This window comes from Apodemus sylvaticus, chromosome 2 (genome assembly GCF_947179515.1).
Source record: "Apodemus sylvaticus chromosome 2, mApoSyl1.1, whole genome shotgun sequence".
Taxonomy (NCBI): Eukaryota; Metazoa; Chordata; class Mammalia; order Rodentia; family Muridae; genus Apodemus; species Apodemus sylvaticus.
This window is the reverse complement of record NC_067473.1, coordinates 148,112,250-148,131,696: the sequence shown is the minus strand read 5'-3', so window position 1 is coordinate 148,131,696 and position 19,447 is coordinate 148,112,250. Positions and strand designations below refer to the sequence as shown.

Below are 19,447 nucleotides of genomic sequence, written 5' to 3'. Positions count from 1 at the left end.
GGTTTGCCTCTCATAGAGGCACGCACTCTTTTTCCCTAAGACTCCCAGTCTTGACCAGCTCCTTAAGCCATCTCCAGACAAGACAAAACTCCTTTCCTACCTCAAGCCCGCCCTCGGCAAGCTTGCCCTTAAAGTGCCAGTCAGTCCCACAGGTGCAGGTTAGGAGTCGCCCACTCGGGCCACTACTTTCTAAGACTGATTCCCAGTACCACTAACCATTTACCCCAGTTTGCGCACCTCCCCAGTAACTTACCCAGAAAGAGAGGGTTTGCTCATCTTGTGAAGAAACCAAGATTCAAGTTTCCGTGGGCCGGGTCCACCGCGGGCATCAGCTACAGGTAATCTCTCCTTGTGGCCTTCAGATGCCCTGAGCTAAGTTATTTGCATACACTGTGTGCTGCAACTGAATGAGGTCACAGGTAGTCCTCAGCCCTTGAGCTGGCAGTGAGAAACCTTGAAGCAGGCAGGAAGCCATCAAGATGGAAGTAATAAAGGATTAACTAATTAAAGTATAAATGAACGAGGAATAAAAGCTAGGTAGAGATGGGGCACGAGAACAAAGGCCCCGCCTATCAGAGATAAGATTACTGTCCCACCAGTGCCACAGAAGAGAAGGATGACTTGGAAGGTGAGGTGTCTCGGGGCTGGAAAGGGGCAGGGGCGGAGCCAGAGCCAGAAGGCAGGGCCGGTCCCTGGGCGGGGCCAGACCCAAACGCAAGGCTGGCCGGCTGCTGGACACGGAGTTGCAAGGAGTGACAGGGTCAAGAAGCTGGTGGGCTGCTACGCTGAGCTTCGCGGGCTCCTGCGCCCACACGAGCAGCACTCACTACCTGGAGCCATGCCCTCCTACACCGTCACCGTGGCCACCGGCAGCCAGTGGTTCGCAGGCACAGACGACTACATCTACCTCAGCCTCATTGGCTCTGCCGGCTGCAGCGAGAAGCATCTGCTGGACAAGGCTTTCTACAATGACTTCGAGCGTGGCGCGGTGAGAACGCGCGCTTGGGACCGAGGGGCTGGCAGCAAAGAGCGGGCGGTCCGCGAGGCTGGGCAGGCAGGCTTCTGGTGACTGTCCTGAGACCCTTATGTGAGGCTCATCTGGGAACCTGACGCAGCGCAAGAGTTGGTGCATGTCAGGGCAAGTGAGAGTTGGGTAGTGAGGCACCCTAGGCTTCCTGAGGTACTCAACCTCTTAAGGGACAAAGGACTTCCAGTGTGGGGTGTACTTGCAGCTGGCTTCTTATGTGAGAGAAGGCACAAACTTTCACCAACGGGACCCAGAATTTGTGAGAGTCCCCTTCACTCAGGAGTTCCGAGGTCCCAGTGCCCCAAAGTCCAGTTCTACTGCAAAGTGTAGAAAGCCCTGTTGGACAGCTATCCATTTTATGTAGACAGTGGTCCAGTGTAAGTCAGAGATCCAGGGTCGTGAGTCAACCTGGGCTTAATCATTCTTCTATCCCTACCTCCATTTACCAAACTGAAAATTGGTTAGGTCCAATCTTACCCATGAGTTCTGGGGGAACCCAGTCCCATTTGGTGGCTAGGAAGAGTCTACAAGTTGTCCCCCCCCCCCACTTAGGTATCCTATATTTCCTGCACCCAGCCCCGATGGAGGAATTTCAAGGAAGGAAGGTCTGGCCCAGCAGGCTTTGGAAAGCCTGTCAGCAGGGTGCGTGCGAGGGGACAGTTCCTCCTTGGGTATTTAACTTCTGAAGGAAAAAAGGAAGAGAGATTTCCTTTTTTCCTCCTAATACATATTTTGGAGTCTGGCAGCCCAAGCTTTTGGCATTGGCAGTCCCACTCAGGCACTGTGTGAGGCCATTCAGCTTGGATCTGCTGGTGGGTAAGTTCTAGCCCCAGGAGGTCATGGTTTTCAGTGACCCTCTAAATATCTAGTACATCAAACTTGATCTGAGTCTGTAATAGATAGGCACACTGCAAACTCTTGGTGGGGGGTGAGGGAATCTTCTTCCTTCTACTACCTCCAGATCCTAAACTAGGTTTAGGTTTTAAACTTATCTTAAACAAACAAAACAAAATTAGACTTTACCAGGCTGCCTTCTTATCATTTAGTTTACTATTGAGTCGACGACCCACATGAACTTGCTTAGAATTAACCATTTGTGATAAGCACAATGACAATTTCATATGCTTCTACTGGAGAGTTCCTGGGGAAGTTCACTTCTGATCTGCTCAGCCTAATTAGACCAAGGAAACAATAGTTATGCCCTTTTCTGGGTCCCAAACTCTAAACATGCCATTTAATGCCTATCTTGGGACCTGGTACTTAGCCAGGACTCGCAAGTTCCTAACCAGGTTTAAACTCCCTTCAAGCAAAGCTGGATGTTGAGTCTCAGAATGACATCTTTTGCTTGGTTTCACCAGTCTGAGAGCTGACCCAAGAACAATGCGGCCAAAGACCTAGCACGGCATCCCTTTGAGATGCTGACACCCTATGTATCCTCCAAAGCACCTGTGTTTATTTTTACTATTTGGGGGTTCTCCCAGTTTATAGGAGTTAGGAGAGATGATAGATTGCTTCCTCTTTATAAATGGACTGCAGGGAGCCTTCTCCACAAATCTAGCTATCAGTGGGCTCAGGCTACATGCAGCATAGGACACCTTATGTCTCATTTCCTCCAGGAGGAGAACAGTGGTGTGGCCATCATAAATGACTGGACAGGAAGTAAGAGGCCTGTTCTGTTCATCATTTGCCTTTCTGCCCTGTCTCCCAACCTGAAATGTCAGTTGGGTGACATTAATTAAACACCTTAGCAAGAACCCCAGAGGCAAATTTCAGGACAGTTTTGCATACATATTTCCATTGTGGGGAGGGAGCCACAGCTCAAGTGAACTGCTGTCCTATGGCTGGATGCAAAAAAGAGTCTTAAAAAGGGAAAAGAAAACAACCTTTGAGAAAGTTCCTGTTGATGCAAAGTTACTACACGCTTTGTCTTGCACAGTCCAGAGTTACTTCCTCATTCTGTGGCCAGTGCATCTTTAAAAATCCAAATGTCCCTTTTGGGTAAAGGTAGAAAAGAAACCTTAAGGGAAGGGTTAGCTGAGAAGATAAGGCTATCCCACTGTTCTTAGAAAAGTGCCACAGTGTTTCCATGAATAAAAGCCACCAGTCACTTCCAGCATCCCCTCCTAATGTACCACTGAGTAATGGTGGGTCGGCACTGACCTGTTTTAATACATTCCACTACTGCCCATCCCCCATTATTCCCACAAGAGTTCTGGGATTCAGGTTAGGAACCTTTGCAAATGGAATTCTCGTGAGTGCCAGGCATTCCCTGGTTCCCTGTTGCTGGCTGAGGCGAGCCCAGAGGAACATAGAATGGCTTTGTTACATAAGCTATGTAAGACAGCTCTAACAAGTCTTGAAATTTTGAGGGCATCTTGGTTGGCTACTTAACTGCTCAACAGTACTTTGAAAAGCAAAGGATAGGGTGACCTGTTGAGTATATGGTTCTTCTTACAGATAATATGCTTCTTTATATCTAACGAATATTCTTATATTTATGGAGAGTGAATTCTATAGTACCTCTTCATGAGGAAGAGAATATTGATGGGGAATAAATATTTCTTTCTTCATCAACCTTCACATACTAGTTCTCCCTCGCTGCCCGTCTCCCCTCCATCTGCCCTACATCCTCCACCCCTGCTTTTTTCCTTTATCCCTCCAATGCCAATTTCTCTCCCCTGCTCACCCTCCAACTCTCCTTCCTTTTCTACTCTAATGTCCTTTACGTCTCTCCTTCAGCTTCCCCTAACTGCAGCGTCTGTCCCCTCTCAGTCCCCACAGTGCCACCTCACTTTCCCACTTCGGTCCCCACATCCTCTTGACTGCTGCTCCCAATGCTCTCATTCTCTGCAACTTTTGCTCTTCTTGCCGCTGCCTCTTGGTCTCTCATTCCCTCTGCCCTTGTCTCCCTTTTGCCCTCCAGCCTCCCCTCCTTCTCTGTTCTATGCCCTCTTCCTCCTCCCACCAGTTTCTCATACCCCATCCAAGATGGCAGCCTAGTTGGCCATGCCTTTGCTCCAGGAGAGCCATTTTCTCTTCCACCCATCAACAGAAGGCTGGCATAACTGAAGGTGGACAGTGCCCAAGGAATGCAGAGTTGTCCTCTGGCAGAGAAGGAAGCGTAAATAATGGACCACTGTTTATAAAACGGTGATAGAAAGCTCAGAGGCTGATCAGCTTACACTTTGCTGATATCCATGTACCACATGATGATGTTTATGTCAATAAGAGGCCAGATATATGATGGTGTTATTATAAGATTATAACAGAGCTGAAATTTCATTTTGCCTACTATATTCTGTGTGTTCAAACACGTAAATGCTTATTATTACTATTACAAATTACCTAATATATTCAATACATCAACATTCAGTACATCTATCTTATTTAGAAGCAATAGGCTGTACCATGTAGTACGTAGTATGTGTAGTATGGTAGATATCTATATTCATGTAAATATGCACTATGACAGAATTGCCTTACACTTCATTTTCCAGAATGTAATTCGGTCACTGATATATTTGGGAACATTAAAACTAAATAAACAACAGAGTTTTAAAACAAAGCAAACAAACAACAGCAGGTGAAATCCACCTCCTGGCTCCTCCTGACTTAGGCTGCTGAACTACATGCTACTTGGGCCTCTCCCCAGCTTTCTGACCAATGCAGTGACATCTCTGTCTTGGGGGCTGTGATCTAGCTGTGTCCTCCTCTGTGTGAATTCCCTGAATTGAGAATATTGTTCTGCCAGCTCCCCATATCTGAAATCTCCTGCCCACTCGTCTCCACTCTCTGCACCTCTGAGGTGGTCAATCACTAACACATCGCAACTTACCCTCTCTGGATCTCAGATGAACCTGTAAAATGGAGTGACCATCCACATAAGCATTCACATGCTCAGCATTCACTGAGCACCTGGACCAAGTCCAGACATACATAGTGTCCACCATAAAGAACTCAGAATGTCAAGGACATAGACAATAAGTAAAGTGTCATCCCAGAACATTCAACCACAAAAAAAAGGACAAAAAATGTTAGCACATTTGGTAGCTCTGCAAATGCCCTTCTGAGGACTTCTTTTGTAAGACATCACCCTCTATTTTCCTGAAGGGAAGCCTCTCTCTGCTTTCTGTGATCTTGTTCTAGCTACGCTCTGGAACGCTAGACCCACAAACAACATACTTTATCTCTAAGACTTCTGGGGTTTTAACTGAACCCCTCAACTTCTGTTTATTTCCTGTCACATCCAGGCCTGAGGCCAGGGCAGCAAGGTCTCTGAGCTGACCAGAGATAAGCCAGACTACAGGCCTGACCTCATCTTCTACAGAAGATCCTATCAAATAACAGACTAAGTCCCTCTAAGACTGCACAGTGGTCTCATCCAGTACAGCTCTGAGACCCTTAGCCAGGTGGAATTAAGAACCTGTAAGGTCCCATTTCCTGTGACTATACTGTAGGTGTGCTAAAGGGTCTGCCTCTCTTCCACCAGAAGAGCTACTCAGTTTCTTTATTTATGTCTTTTGGTTGTTTTGTTTTGTTTGTTTGTATGTTTGGTTGGTTGGTTTGGTTTGGGTTGGGTTGGGTTGGGTTGGTTGGGTTGGGTTTTTTGAGACAGGGTTTCGCTGTATAGCCCTGGCTGTCTCAGAACAACAGTTCTGTGGACCAGGCTGCCCTTGCACTCACAGAGATTCATCTGCCTCTACCTTCCAAGGGCTGGGGTTCAAGGTGTGCACCACCACCACCCAGCTACTCAGTATCTTTCTTACAGGTCACCAGTTGTAGCTGCATAGATAGCCTCGAGTTGCATGGTTTTCCTTTTGGATCTTTCTTATTACTTTAGAATGCATCTTCTCTTCATTCACCCTAACCTTCCTGATGTCATCCTTCCAACCCTCAAGACCATCCTCTCTAGCCTCCCAATGCCACAGGAAAACCACTTCCCCTGAAGCAGCTGCTCTGGGGCTGGGTCCAGGCATTCTTGGTGGCTGCCCTTTGGTCCTGACCACAGGCTGACTTCCCTCTCCTCTGCATGCACTATAAGTCCCTCCCACTGTCCCTCGTCCTTACAAGAGTTCCCCATCCACCAAGTCCAGGGCTTGAACACATAGGGTGTTCCTCTCACTCCACAGTCACTTAGAACTATGAGTGAATTGCAGTGCAAAGGGTTGGCTCAGGCTGATCGCAGATACTGTGGGGCTTCTTGCCTTATGAGCTTCCATAGAGTCAGAATGGAGACCAGCTAGTTCTAATATATAAACCTAGTGGACTGTGCCCTTGAAGAAAATAGCTACTCAAGTATCCTGTCACTCAGATTTCTCAATGGTGCTGCAATCTTGTTGCTATCACTTCTTGAAAGATGAAGAAACACAATCTGGGGAGATACTCAAGCAGTCAAGTGTTCACCTTGCAAGCATGCTCTGTGGAAAGGGAGACAGGTGGATCTCTGAGGTTTTCTGACTTGCCAGTCTAGCTTACTTAGTTCTAAACACTGCACTGATTTGGTGTGGGAGTGGCAGTGACTAAGGAATGACATCCAAGGTTGTGCACTGTCTCACATACACACATACACACACACACACACATAAACACACCAAAACAAAAATAGGAGGAGGTCTAAGAGGAGGAAGAGTAGAACACGTAGGAGAAGTAGAGGATGGGCAGGAGGAAGAAGAGAGGGAAGGGAGGCAAAGAATGGGAGGAAGAGGAAGGGGGAGAGGGAAGAAGCAGAGGAAGAAGAAAGGGGAAAATGATGAAGACAGGGAAGGTAAGAAAGAAGGGATAGGAAGAGGAAACTATGAAGGGGAAGATGTGGGGAGGAGATTGAAGGAGGGAAAGAAAAGGAGGAGAAGGAAACAAAACAATTGATGAAGCCATATGGCCAGCAAGTTTGCACCTACAACGTGAACTCAGAGTCCCAAACAGCAGGTCATCTACCCTCTGGCCCAATTCCCCTTCACTGATCCCAACTCTTCTGGGCACACACATACACACACACACACACACACACACACACACACACACACGTATCCTCATATGAACATGTGCGAGACTAAACAATATTCCATTGTATTCACACACCTCAAAGATCCAGTCACTCCATCTGACTTCCCTAGCTCAACTCTCTTTATCAAATTGGCCTGTTCCCACCCCCACCCCAAACTCCTTCCTGAACATTACTGACTGTGATGCTTTTCTCTATTTCTATGTGATCAGTTTTTAAGCTGAAAACATTCCTGTGTCACTAGAGCCCATCTGTGTAAAGTCAGGATCCAGGGTCTTGCAGAGGGTGAGGCTACCTAAATTAATGAAGAGATTCCTTAAGATCTTGGCTAAGGACAGGGAAGCAGGAGTGGGTGGGTTTGTGAGCAGGGGGAGGGGGAATGGGATAGGAGGGTTGTGGATGAGTACTTATTCATATACCTGTAGCCAAGATTCTTTTTTTTTTTGAGAATGAATTATTTAATGACCATATTTAAACCCAACATTTTCTTTTCTTATAAGTACCCATTTGCACATTTATATTTCATGTTTTGGAAAATATATTCTTTTTTCTTTTTTTATTAATATATTTTCTTTATTTACATTTCAAATGTTATCCCCTTTCCTTGTTTCCCCTCTAAAACCCTCCCCTGCAAGACCCTGGATCCTGACTTTACACAGATGGGCTCTAGTGACACAGGAATGTCTTCAGTTTAAAACTGATCACATAGAAATAGAGAAAAGAATCACAATCAGTAATGTTCAGGAAGGAGTTTGGGGTGAGGGTGGGAACAGGCCAATTTGATAGAGAGTTGAGCTAGGGATGTCGATGGAGTGACTGTGAATGTTTGAGGTGGCCAACCAGGTCTAATTGTGCAGGTTTCTGCTGTCCTTCTGAGGAAGACCTTCTTTGTGAAAAGGCAAACATTAGAATGATCTTGAACTGCCATTTTGTATCACTTAACTCAAATATCTGCTGTGATAGAGCAGCACATTAAGGAAGGAACATGGTCGGCAGCCTCGGTATTCAGGCCCAGGAGACAGCTATTGATTGTCCTGTTCTCCCGCCCAGGTGGACTCCTATGATGTCACTGTGGATGAAGAGCTAGGCGAGATCTACCTAGTCAAAATCGAGAAGCGCAAATACTGGTTCCACGACGACTGGTACCTGAAGTACATCACACTGAAGACACCCCACGGGGACTACATCGAGTTCCCATGTTACCGCTGGATCACAGGCGATGGCGAGATTGTCCTGAGGGATGGATGTGGTAAGCTGCTTGGACCCCTGCCACTTGTAGGCTTCCTGGAAACCATAAAGTCTCCCCTTCTCAGAGAGCTGTATTTCTGGGCATGAGAATACCATCTTGGGTAGAGCACACCTCTGTATCTTGTTCCCTTATGGGAGATGAGGTCTTCCTCTGCTCTAACAAGCTCTAGAGCAGAGCTAATAGCCTGAGGAGTCACACCAACTGTGACTTCCCACTGCACACTGTCCTGGAAAAATATGGAGACAGGCATTCTCCTCTTGTCACTAGGCAATGAGGGACTCACAGGCATCTGTGACAAGAGTCCTGCAAATGGGGAGTGCTGAAGGTTAGCACATGGCCTCCTAAGCCAAATTCTCTGGCTATTCTCTCTGAGGGTTGGGGAGGTGTTCAGGGTCAGAGGACCCCCCCCCCGGAAGGCCTGGACACTAAAAGATTGGACTAAGATTGCCAATATAATGCCAGCTCTAAAGGACAGAGGCAAGCTGGAGTTCACAGTCCCCTTATTTGTTTGCTTTGAAACAAAGCCTCAGTTTCACTACATAGCTCAGGCTAGCCTTGAACTTTCCGTTCTGCTGTTATAGCCTCCCAAGATATGCCAGGCCCATCCAGTTTGGTACTTCCATAAGAGGACATTCTTTTTCAGCCCCCACCCCCACCCCCACCCCACCCAGCTTATACAGAGAGAAGCAGATGTTAAAGATCTGCTTGCACTCTCCCCTCACTCCCCCCACACTCCTCGTTCCCTCTGAGTGACACCCTTTGCACACTAGCTGCTTATATGCATGGGTCAAATTAAGCCTTGGCAATTCTATCTTACAGTCATGGCCCTTGTGTTTGCTTTCAGTCTCATCAGGAATGGGAAGCCTCTGGGAGCCCTGGGGCATCTGGGTGGCTGACATCATTGTTCTTCCCATGGGGCTGCAAACCCCTTCAGCTCCTCCAGTCCGCCCTCCAGCTCCTCTATTGGGGACCACATGCCCAGTCCAATGGTTGGCTGCTAGCATCTGCCTCTCTATGTGTAAAGCTCTGACAGGGCCCCTCCAGAGTCAACCATGACATGCTCCTTTTGGTATGCACTTCTTGTTGTCCATAATCGTGTCTGGGAACCAAGAGCTATACATGGTTCCAGCCAAAAATGTGGCAGAGGAATGCCTTGTTGGGCACCAGTGGGAGGAGTGGTCCTTGGTCCTGTGAAGGCTCAATAGTTGCCTCAACAAAGGGAAATGGGGGGGGGAGTGGGTTGGATGGAGGGCATATACTTGGAGGCAGGGGGTGGGAGGAAGGGTTGGGTGTTTTGGGGGAGGGGGAAACCAGAAAAGGTTTTAGCATTTGAAATGTTAATGAAGATTATATTCAATTAAAAAAGAAAGAAAGAAAAGCAAAAATAATAAAATATAATATAATAAAATAAAATAAAGGAATAGTAAACCTCTGCCTGCAACAGCCTCAGCAGTAAGGATGGCGCCACTGCTTAGGGCAGCAATGTGAACCCCTCAGATAAGGATCCCCTCCATGGTTCATCTTCACAGCTGGGAGAGGCAGATAAGATTGATAATTAAAGCACCATTTTGATAGAAAACTGAGACAGAAGAGGAGGAGAAGAAGAAGAGGAAGAAGAAGAGGAGGAGGAGGAGGAGGAGGAGGAGGAGGAGGAGGAGGAGGAGGAGGAGAAGGAGAAGGAGAAGAAGAAGAAGAAGAAGAAGAAGAAGAAGAAGAAGAAGAAGAAGAAGAAGAAGAAGAAGAAGAAGAAGAAGAAGAAGAAAGGAGAAGGAGAAGAAGTTGGTGGTGGTGGTCTTCTTCTTCTTTTCCCTCTAGGGTTCGTTGGCTATCAGATCACATCCCATTGTCTTTGATGTGGAATTTGACTTAAACCAAGTTCTGGGAATTTTCCTGACCTGGATACTTAGCTTTAGAAGGATTTTTACCACCCCTCCCCCAAGCTCAGTGGAAACCCACTCACCCACACACCCACACACCATTCAAGTCATCCTGTGGCTAGAACAAGGAAGGCTGTGGGCAGGGTGCTTCTCTTAACCCAGGGTTTAGCAGGCATTAGAATCTTTCTTCTGTCTGCCCCACCCAAGATCTCAGTGGGGAAGTCTTTCCTGCCTACAGATTTTGTAGCTCTGCACAGCAACATGCACAATAATCCAGGCAGACTAGGATGATTTGAGGCGGCGTTGAGAGAGGGACTTCAAGAAGGTGTGGAAGTGTACAGATGGGGCACTTCTGTGTGTAGGACAGGCAGCTTGGCCAATTCTGATGAGCTGAGAGAGGGCAAGAGTTTAAGAACAATGTAGAAGGTTGACATTTTAAAGATAGCCTCAGCTGGGCAGTGGTGGCACATGCCTTTAATCCCAGCACTTGGGAGGCAGAGATAGGTGGATTTCTGAGTTCGAGGCCAGTCTGGTCTACAGAGTGAGTTCCAGGACAGCCAGGGCTATACAGAGAAACCCTTTCTCAAAAAAAACCAACGAACCAAACAAACAAAAAAACACAATAATAATTAATAATAATAATAATAAAGATAGCCTCTATTTTATGAGTCTATGCAGAGCGGTGACCTTGGTAGAGAAGTGGTCATCCCTGAGATGAGGAAGAGAAGAATGGAGAAGAAACAACAGCCCCACCCTCAACACACACTCTCTCCCAGGACCTCCCCTCTGGTCTGTGCCCTGAGCTGAGCCTAATGGGAAGCCCATTGATGCAATCCATTCTTATCAGTTTTATCGACAAGATAAAATGGAAGAGGGTCTTCAAGGACACAAATAGTCTGGCTGACAAGTTCCATAAACACTGCTGGTAACCAGCCATCTTAACTTTAGACAAGCATTTAATTTGGCTAGTGATCACTTAGGTCTAGAATCTTGGAAGGGATCTGCCAAGGACTTCATCTGTGTCCTCGGTGCCATTGGACTGCAGGTTTTACCTTGAAGATGGTTCTTCTCCCCCATGGCTCGGGGCTCTGTGGACTCTATCTCTGTGTAACACCTTATTTGTAAAGATGAGGGACACAGCATGAGGGACTCGGGGTAGCTTCATTTCTTTCATGGGAGCTCACTTCTAAGAGCAAGTATTCCAAGAAACAGAGACTAGAAGCTGCCAGGCCCCAGGCCCGTGCTGGAACCAGTATGGTGTAACTCCACTACCTATCCTTGAGGGGAAGGAGGCAAAATATCTCAATTTAAAGAATACCAAAGGATTCATGACCATAATTAACCTACATGGCACAACCAATGCCTTGAACAAGGTGGCAAGAAAAGGGCCCACCCCACAAGTGACCCCATTTCCCACTAGTGCTGGGGGCCTGCTCGGCCTTAGGGGAGCTGAGATGAGACACAGAGTTGAACGAAGGCCAAAAGACTGATGATGTCTGACCTTGAAACCTTCTCTCTTGAAACCCAGGACAGTTAGTACTATTAACAAGTTCAAAGCAATATTTCATAGCCATTATAAGTTCAAAGCAGCAGTTTCACATGACCTTGTCTTATCATAGTTCACACCTATGGCTTCATCCTTGGACCTGAATGTTTTTCCTTGAACACAAAGTTGTCCCAAGCCTATTTCTTTTTTTAGTGTGATTATGAAATCTCATTGTATTTCTTATTATGCAGCCTTTACTTGATATTATGAGGAGTGGGTACATTCTATTCTTCATTCTGACTTTATTATATCTTTCTAGCAAAACAACTAAAACCATCTCTTAGAACTTTCTTTCTAAAATTATCTTAATCAAATCACAAGTTCTATATAAAATATAAAATCATTAATTCATGAAAGTTCATCTTCATGTTGATCTGCAGGAAATTTGCTCAAAAGGTGCACTAATGCCCAAAAGTTGTTAGGCTACATAATCGTGATAGGAGAGGCATATCATTCACCTCGGTAATTGTAAAAGTGATAGAACTATCACTGTGATCCCAGGATCTATAGCATATGTGTGTACAAATGGTTCATTCCAGAGCTCATGCAAGCCCCTGGGGATGGGTTCTGCCACACTCAGTTCAGAAAGAGCTGAATTTGTTATCCTACAGCCTGGGAAGTCCCATCCATTGTTGGCTGGAGTCTCATAACTGGGGAGTCTGAGCCAGATTCTTGTGTCAACTTGTTGTGTTGAGTTCTATGAAAATCTATTCATACCAAAAGAGAGAGAGAGAGAGAGAGAGAGAGAGAGAGAGAGAGAGAGAGAGAGAGAGAGAGAAGGAAGGAAGGAAAGAAAGAAAGAAGGAAGGAAGGAAGGAAGGAAGGAAGGAAGGAAGGAAGGAAGGAAGGAAGGAAGGAAGGAAGAAAAGAAGGAAAGAAGGAAAGAAAGGAAAGAAAGAAAAAAATCTTGGAGTCCCAGGAATATTCTGGCTGTCTAAGGCATTTAGCAACGAAAATGTCAAGTGTTCACAACAGTGCCCAGTACAGTCAGTGACAATAGGCAGTACCACATTTTAGACTCATCTCAACCTCAGGCCTATGGATCCTGCTCTGTTGTCTTGGTGTTCTGCTTTGGAACCACTTCTGTACTCGAGGCTGAACATACAATGACCTAGAGAGCTCTGGTGTCTTCTGCATAAGCAGCATTCTGAAGGCTAATGGACGATGTCTGGGAAAGCCTGACCAGCAGGCATTATGTGGACATTGTTTCTCTTCCTCGGGTTGCTCTCATACTTGTGCTTTCTTCACAGCAAAACTGGCCCGAGATGACCAAATCCACATCCTAAAGCAGCACAGGCGTAAAGAACTGGAAACACGTCAAAAACAGTACCGGTGAGTGACAGCGTGACCAAGTGGCCATGAGTAGCCCCTCCCGTACCAGATCCATGGTAGGAGACAAGCCGACCAGAGCGTGTGGACCATCTTACCAACACCTTTAGGCAGTCAGAGTGAAAGGGGTCAAGGAAAAAGTTTGAGAACAGCCACATTGTGCTTGGGGAGAATGGGCCCACAAGAGTGAGTCACTGGGCTGGAGAGATGGCTCAGTGGTTAAGAGCACCAACTGCTCCTCCGAAGGTCCTGAGTTCAAATCCCAGCAACCACATGGTGGTTCACAACCATCCGTAACGAGATCTGATACCCTCTTCTGGAGTGTCTGAAGATAGCTACAGTGTTCTTACATATAATAAATCTTTAAAAAAAACACAAAAAAGAAAAAAAAAGAGTGAGTCACCTTTCCCACTATTGTATGGACTGTCTTAACCATTTATGTCTTCATGTAATATTTTAACTATAAAAGTAACACATAATCTACAACAACATTGATGTCATTACATGTGATCAAGAAAAGAGTCCAAATTATTCAAATTAAACATGAAGAAAAAAAACAATACTTCATAGGAAAGTGAATGAATGAAAAGGACGCTATGTGCTGTATGTAAGTGTAAGATGAAATGGACAAATCCTAGAAAGGCACGGCCTATCACTTACTTAAAAATTAAATAAGTCAGGGCCAGGGACTTGGCTTAGCAAGTAAAGGCAGAAGTCATGCAAGCCTGGCCACCCAAGTTTGACCCCTGGAACACACAAAATCTGGACATAATAGTGTACATCTGTAATCCTAGCACTGCTGTAGGAAGATGGTCGTGGTGACAAAGAACAGCCATCCTGGAATACAGTGCCCAGCAGTAGAAACAACCCCAGTAGGTGAAAGGTCATTACCAACACCCAAAAGTTGACCTCTGACCTCCACACACAGTGTTAGGTGTGTACGCCTGAACCTAGATACACTCAGACACCCACATACATACCACAAACATGCAGACATTGTTTTTAAGGAAATAAGAGGATCTTAATAAGACAGTCCCATGTAATATAGAATTGACAATTTTCAGATGTCCTATAAATAAAAGCTCGGGTAGCTTCATGGGTAAGTTCTAACAAACATTAAAGAATTAATATTAATCTTATATAGACTTTTCCCCCAAATAGGTGAGAAGGCAATATTTTCCAATGTATTGTATGATAGCAATATTGTACAAAACCTAGGCAAAGGCATCATTAAAAAATAAAGCAATACACAAATACCTCACAAGAATACAACTGCAAATATTTTTAGCAAAATATTAGCAAGCCAAGTTCATATGGTATTAACAAATAAGATTTTCCCTAGGAATACAGTGTTTTTAAACATATAAAACTTTGTTACTCTAATATATATACAAAATGAACAAAAGTATCTATAATCATTTAAATATATATACATGTATATACAATATATAATACAGATACAAAAAAAGGAATTTGAGAAAACTCAACATTCTTTCATAATGAAACATTCGCAATACTGGAATTGAAGAGAATGTCCTCAACACCATAAAGAGCATCTATAGAAAACCCCCAAGACAAACTGCTTTCCCCTAAGATCTAGGAAATGATAGGACGTCCCCTTATGCTGCTTCTATTCTGTATTTCGCTGAAGGGTCTATTTGGTCAATTAGGAAAGAAGAAAATGTTTTATACAATCACTTTTCATGGATTACATAGTCTTTTATATAACTAATAAATTCACAATTGTTTAATTATTTATGAAAAACTAATAAATTAACAAGATTATGAGATACAAACTAAATCAAAAATTCTATACATTGTAGCAAAAGAAGAAAAAATATCTACTTAGAGTAAGTTCAAAATCAATAAAATATTTATTAAGATGTTTAACAAAAGCATTCTAAGACTAGTGACAAAACCCTAGAATACAGTTGAAAAGAATAAATTAAAGAAAATCTAAGTGAGTTGAAAATATCTCATGTCCACTTAGCTTTGCTAAAGTGGCAATCCTTCTCCCAGGAATGATGGATGGTGGAGAGAGTTGCTGTTGAAAATCCTAGCTAGTATTTTTTAAAAGCAAGATTGACAAGATGTTCCTCAAATCTATGTGGAAATACAAGGCATACAAAATAACCAGACCAATCTTGAAAATACGAAAGTTAGAAAATCTAAATTTCCCAACATACAGATTTCTGCACAATCATGGTATTCAGGGAAATGTAGCTATATCATGAGCAATGAATTAGAATTCCAAATCCAGAAAAGAAAACCTTATACTTACATACTTATGGTGAATTGAATTTGGTGGAATCAGCAAGACAAATCTGTATGTAAATAATAGCCCTTTAAATAAATAGTACTGAGAAAACTGGATAGCCCAAGTACAAACAAGCATGATGTTGTACAAACATGTACAAAGTACATGATGTTGGAGCCTTACCTAACACCAAATTGATTACCTAAATGGTGGAATTAAAACCATACAATCCTATGAAAATACAAGAGTGAACATCCATGGCCTTGAGTTGCCAAAGGATTCTGATACAGAACACCACATCATACATAGCAAGAGAAAAAGCAGATGACTAGACATCACCAAAGTTTCAGGCTTTTATGTCTCAAAGGGCACCATGACGAAAATGAAAGACTGTTGGTGAAGCAATTCCCTTATGAGCAGGAGGAGTTGAGTCCAATCCCCAGAATCCACATTAAAAAAACCTGTGGGGGCCACAGAGACCACCCAGTAAATAAAATGCCAGAAGGACCTAAGGTGCTATCCTTAGCATCCATGTAAAAGCCCAGAACGACAGTGATTCTCTATAATCCCAGCACTGTTGGGGCAGAGACAGGTGGAATACAGGACTCACTAATCCACTAAATCAGTGGATCCAGGTTCAGCGAAAAGATCCAGTCTCAAGAAATAAGGTGGAGTGACCCAATTCAACCTTCACCCTCTATGTTCTCTATACACACACACACACACACACACAGGATTATGCATGCACACACATGCACATACTCAGACACAGTAACATATAATGTGTAATCCTAGTGCCGGGCATGAAGAGCCATCCACCCAAGCCTACTTGGTGAGCTCCTATCTAGGGAGAGAGCATATTTCAAAAACAAGGTAGATTGCTTCTAAAAAAAAAATGACAGCTGTGTTGTCCTCTGGTCTTTGCATGAATGGATATACTTGTGTACGTAAACATACCTACACATAAAGAACTCACAGAAATGAGAGAATATTTGCAAAACATTTATTTGACCAAAGATTTATGTCCAAACTATCTAAAGAACTCTTATAAAACTCAAGAGAGAAAATACAATTTTATTTTTATGAAGTTGTTTACTTTACATCCCAATCACATCTTCCCCTCCCTCCTCTCCTCTCAGCTTCTTCCTCTCATCTTCCCTCTCCCCAACGCCCACTCTCCTTCGTCACAGAAAAGGGCAGGACTCCCATGGATATCAACTAGCTTTGGCATCTCAAGTTGCAATAAGATTAAGCCCAACTTCTCCTATAGAGGCTAGACAACGCATCCCAGTTGGGGAAAGGGATCCAAAGGCAGGCACTGTAGTTAAAGACAGTCCCTGCTCCCACTTTAGGAGTCCCACATGAAGACCCAGCTGCACAACCGTTACATATGTGTAGAGGGCCTAGGTCTCTCCTATGCATGCTCTCTGGTTGGCGTTTCAGTCTCTATGAGTTCTTATGGGCCTAGGTTAGTTGATTCTGTGGGTTTTCTTGTAGTGTCCTTAAATCTTCAGACTCCTACAATTCTTCGTCCCCATCTTCTGCAGTATTTCCCAAGCTCCACTTAATGTTTGTCTGTGTTCTTTGTATCAGTTTCAATTGGTTTCTGGGTGATACCTCTCTGATGACAGTTATGCTAATATCCTGTCTAAAAGTATAACAGAATATCATTAACAGTGTCAGAGATGGGCATCCTCTCGTGGCATGGGTCCCAAGTGGGCCAATCATTGGTTGGCTCTTCCTTCAAATTCTGTTCAAAAATACAATTTTAAAAGGGGCAAGAATTCATCTAGGAATTACATCTAAGATGTATAATTACCTAGGAGACAAATCTCTGGATGTGTCTGTGAGATTTCAGGTTGGGTTAATTGAGGTGGTAAGATAGAAATAATTTCTTGGCCAACATCAATAAAATAGAAGCAATCTTTGATCCAAAAAAAGAACCCCACTCCTCTGTGTGTTTCCCCCACCAAGATGGAGTGCACTCTTCAACTGTGAACCACAGTAAGCCTTCCCTTAAGAAGCTGCTTTTATCAAATACTTTGTCACAATAAAGGCAGAAGTAAATAATACCTCAACTATAGCAGCCATACATAGACTAGTGTCTTTAAAGATTACCCTGATCTGAACAGTCCTTATACAATGAATGATACAATCAATAACATAACATTTATGACTGGCTTGTTTTTACTTAACATGATAGTTTCTAGGCCCATGCATGTTGTAGCAGCTATTAGTATTTCATTCACTATCTGCAGAAAGAAAAGACTCCCAAAAGTTGTCCTCTGACCTCCATACACATGTCATGGCAGGTGCACACACACACACACACACATGTACCCCACACACACTGAGTGGGAGGGAGAGAGAGAGAGAGACAGAGAATTCATGCAGAGGAAAAGAACCACATGATTAGCATAAGGTACCATGGGATGGTACCTTACTTCCAAATCTTATATCTGCTATTCTCATAGTTGTGACAAAATGCTTGAGAAAAGCAACTGAAATGAGATTGTTTCACCTTGGACTTTGTTTGTTTGTTTGTTTTTGGTTTTTTTTTTTGGATAGTCTGAGAGAATACATAGAAGCAAAGTATGAGGAGTTGATCACATTGAGCTCATAATCAGGGAGCAGAAAGAGATGAAGTCTGGTGCTCTACCTGCTTTCTTCTGTGTATTTAGTCTAGGACCCCATCTCATGGAATGGTACTATCTACATTTGGGTTGGGCCTTCCTATGTCAATTAATTGCACTCTAGCAACTGCCTCATAAGTGTGCTGAAGTTTATCACCCAAGTGATCCTAGGTCCCATCAAGCTAACTGTCAACATTAACCACCACTGTTAGCTTTTTCTTAGATTGAAAAATATCTGAGTTAAAATGACTTAAAATAGGAAATATTTATTTTAGACCATAGTTTTGGAAGTTTTTGTTTACAGCCAGGAGGACCCATGGTTTGCCTTGTGTCAAAGAAGCACACCATTACAGAGTCGTTGTGATAGAGAACAAAGCTACTTACCTCACAGCAGCTGAGAGACAGACAGAAGGGCCCAGAATCCTACGTCCCTTCAATGTGTGCCCTGTGACTGAACTTCTGGCTACCATTTCCCAGGAAGACCATTAGCAGGAGTCAAGCCTTTATTATCCAAACTATAGATGTTGCCTAGGGACAGAGGGGCCAGTAATAGCAATGATGGCTAAAGATAAGGGTTCCTTTGGGGAATCATTAAAATGTTCTACTATTGACTATGGGGATGGTTGCCCATATCTATGATAAAGATCAAAAAAAAAGACTTTAATTATTGGCTGTCATGGGGTAAATTTTATGGCATAAAAATTATATGCCTATAAATCCGTAAAAAATATTAATTCAAATTGTAGTATAGACTTCAATGTAGGAACAAAATCTACACAACACGTAGAGAATGGAAGAGCAAATATCATATCCAGGCTCAGCAAATCCTCTTAGCTATGACTCTAAGCACACACAGCACAAGGACAGTTGCCACACTGGACTCTGTCAAAACATAAATCTTCTATACTTCACTGAACTCCACCAAAACAGTAAAAAGATTGACCAACACATGCAACCTGCATCCAGTGAGAGGTTTGAATTCAAAATATATAGAGAACTCTAACAAAGGTAAAAATGACAGAGGAGGAACAGGGATCAAGCCGCAGCACTCTGGTAGGGTCAACCAGCCGCAGCCATTCCGGGAGACAGATCAGTTCTTCCGCAGAATTATAGATAGTACCACCATGTGACCCAGCAGCACTTCTTATCGTGTTTCCAAAAAGAATACAACCAGAATTAGGGGTGTGGCTAATGGCAGAGCACTTACTTACCTAGTATATATAAGAGCCATGGCCTCAGTCTCCTGCACTGCACTGATATTAACAATAGTAACTAAGCCATATGTCTACGCCAAATATTTGTATGCAAATATTCATGGCAACTGTCTTCCTTGGGGTTTTATCGGTGTAATAAGACACCATGACCAAATGAAACTTGGGAAGAAAAGGGATTATTTTGCTTCATACTGCCAGGTAATAGCTATCAGTGAGCCACTCGGAGACCAATATGAATGGTCACATGATGAAGGCAAGATGCCAGAAGCACCTGCAGCTGGCCCTGAGCTCTGAATTCTGTTGCTAAGGGAAAC

At 43.9% G+C, this 19,447-nt stretch overlaps 1 protein-coding gene across 1 annotated transcript in view; it reads left to right on the top strand.

The window, feature by feature from the left end:
• The first annotated feature begins 690 nt into the window (after positions 1-690).
• The window catches only part of Alox5 (arachidonate 5-lipoxygenase), a 42,293-nt gene continuing 23,536 nt past the window's right edge, over positions 691-19,447 (top strand). The window contains exons 1-3 of the mRNA XM_052174655.1: positions 691-988; positions 8,079-8,277; positions 12,951-13,032. Coding sequence (XP_052030615.1) covers positions 839-988; positions 8,079-8,277; positions 12,951-13,032 — 431 coding nt within the window. The 5' untranslated portion in view covers positions 691-838. The remainder of the gene's footprint in view (positions 989-8,078; positions 8,278-12,950; positions 13,033-19,447) is intronic.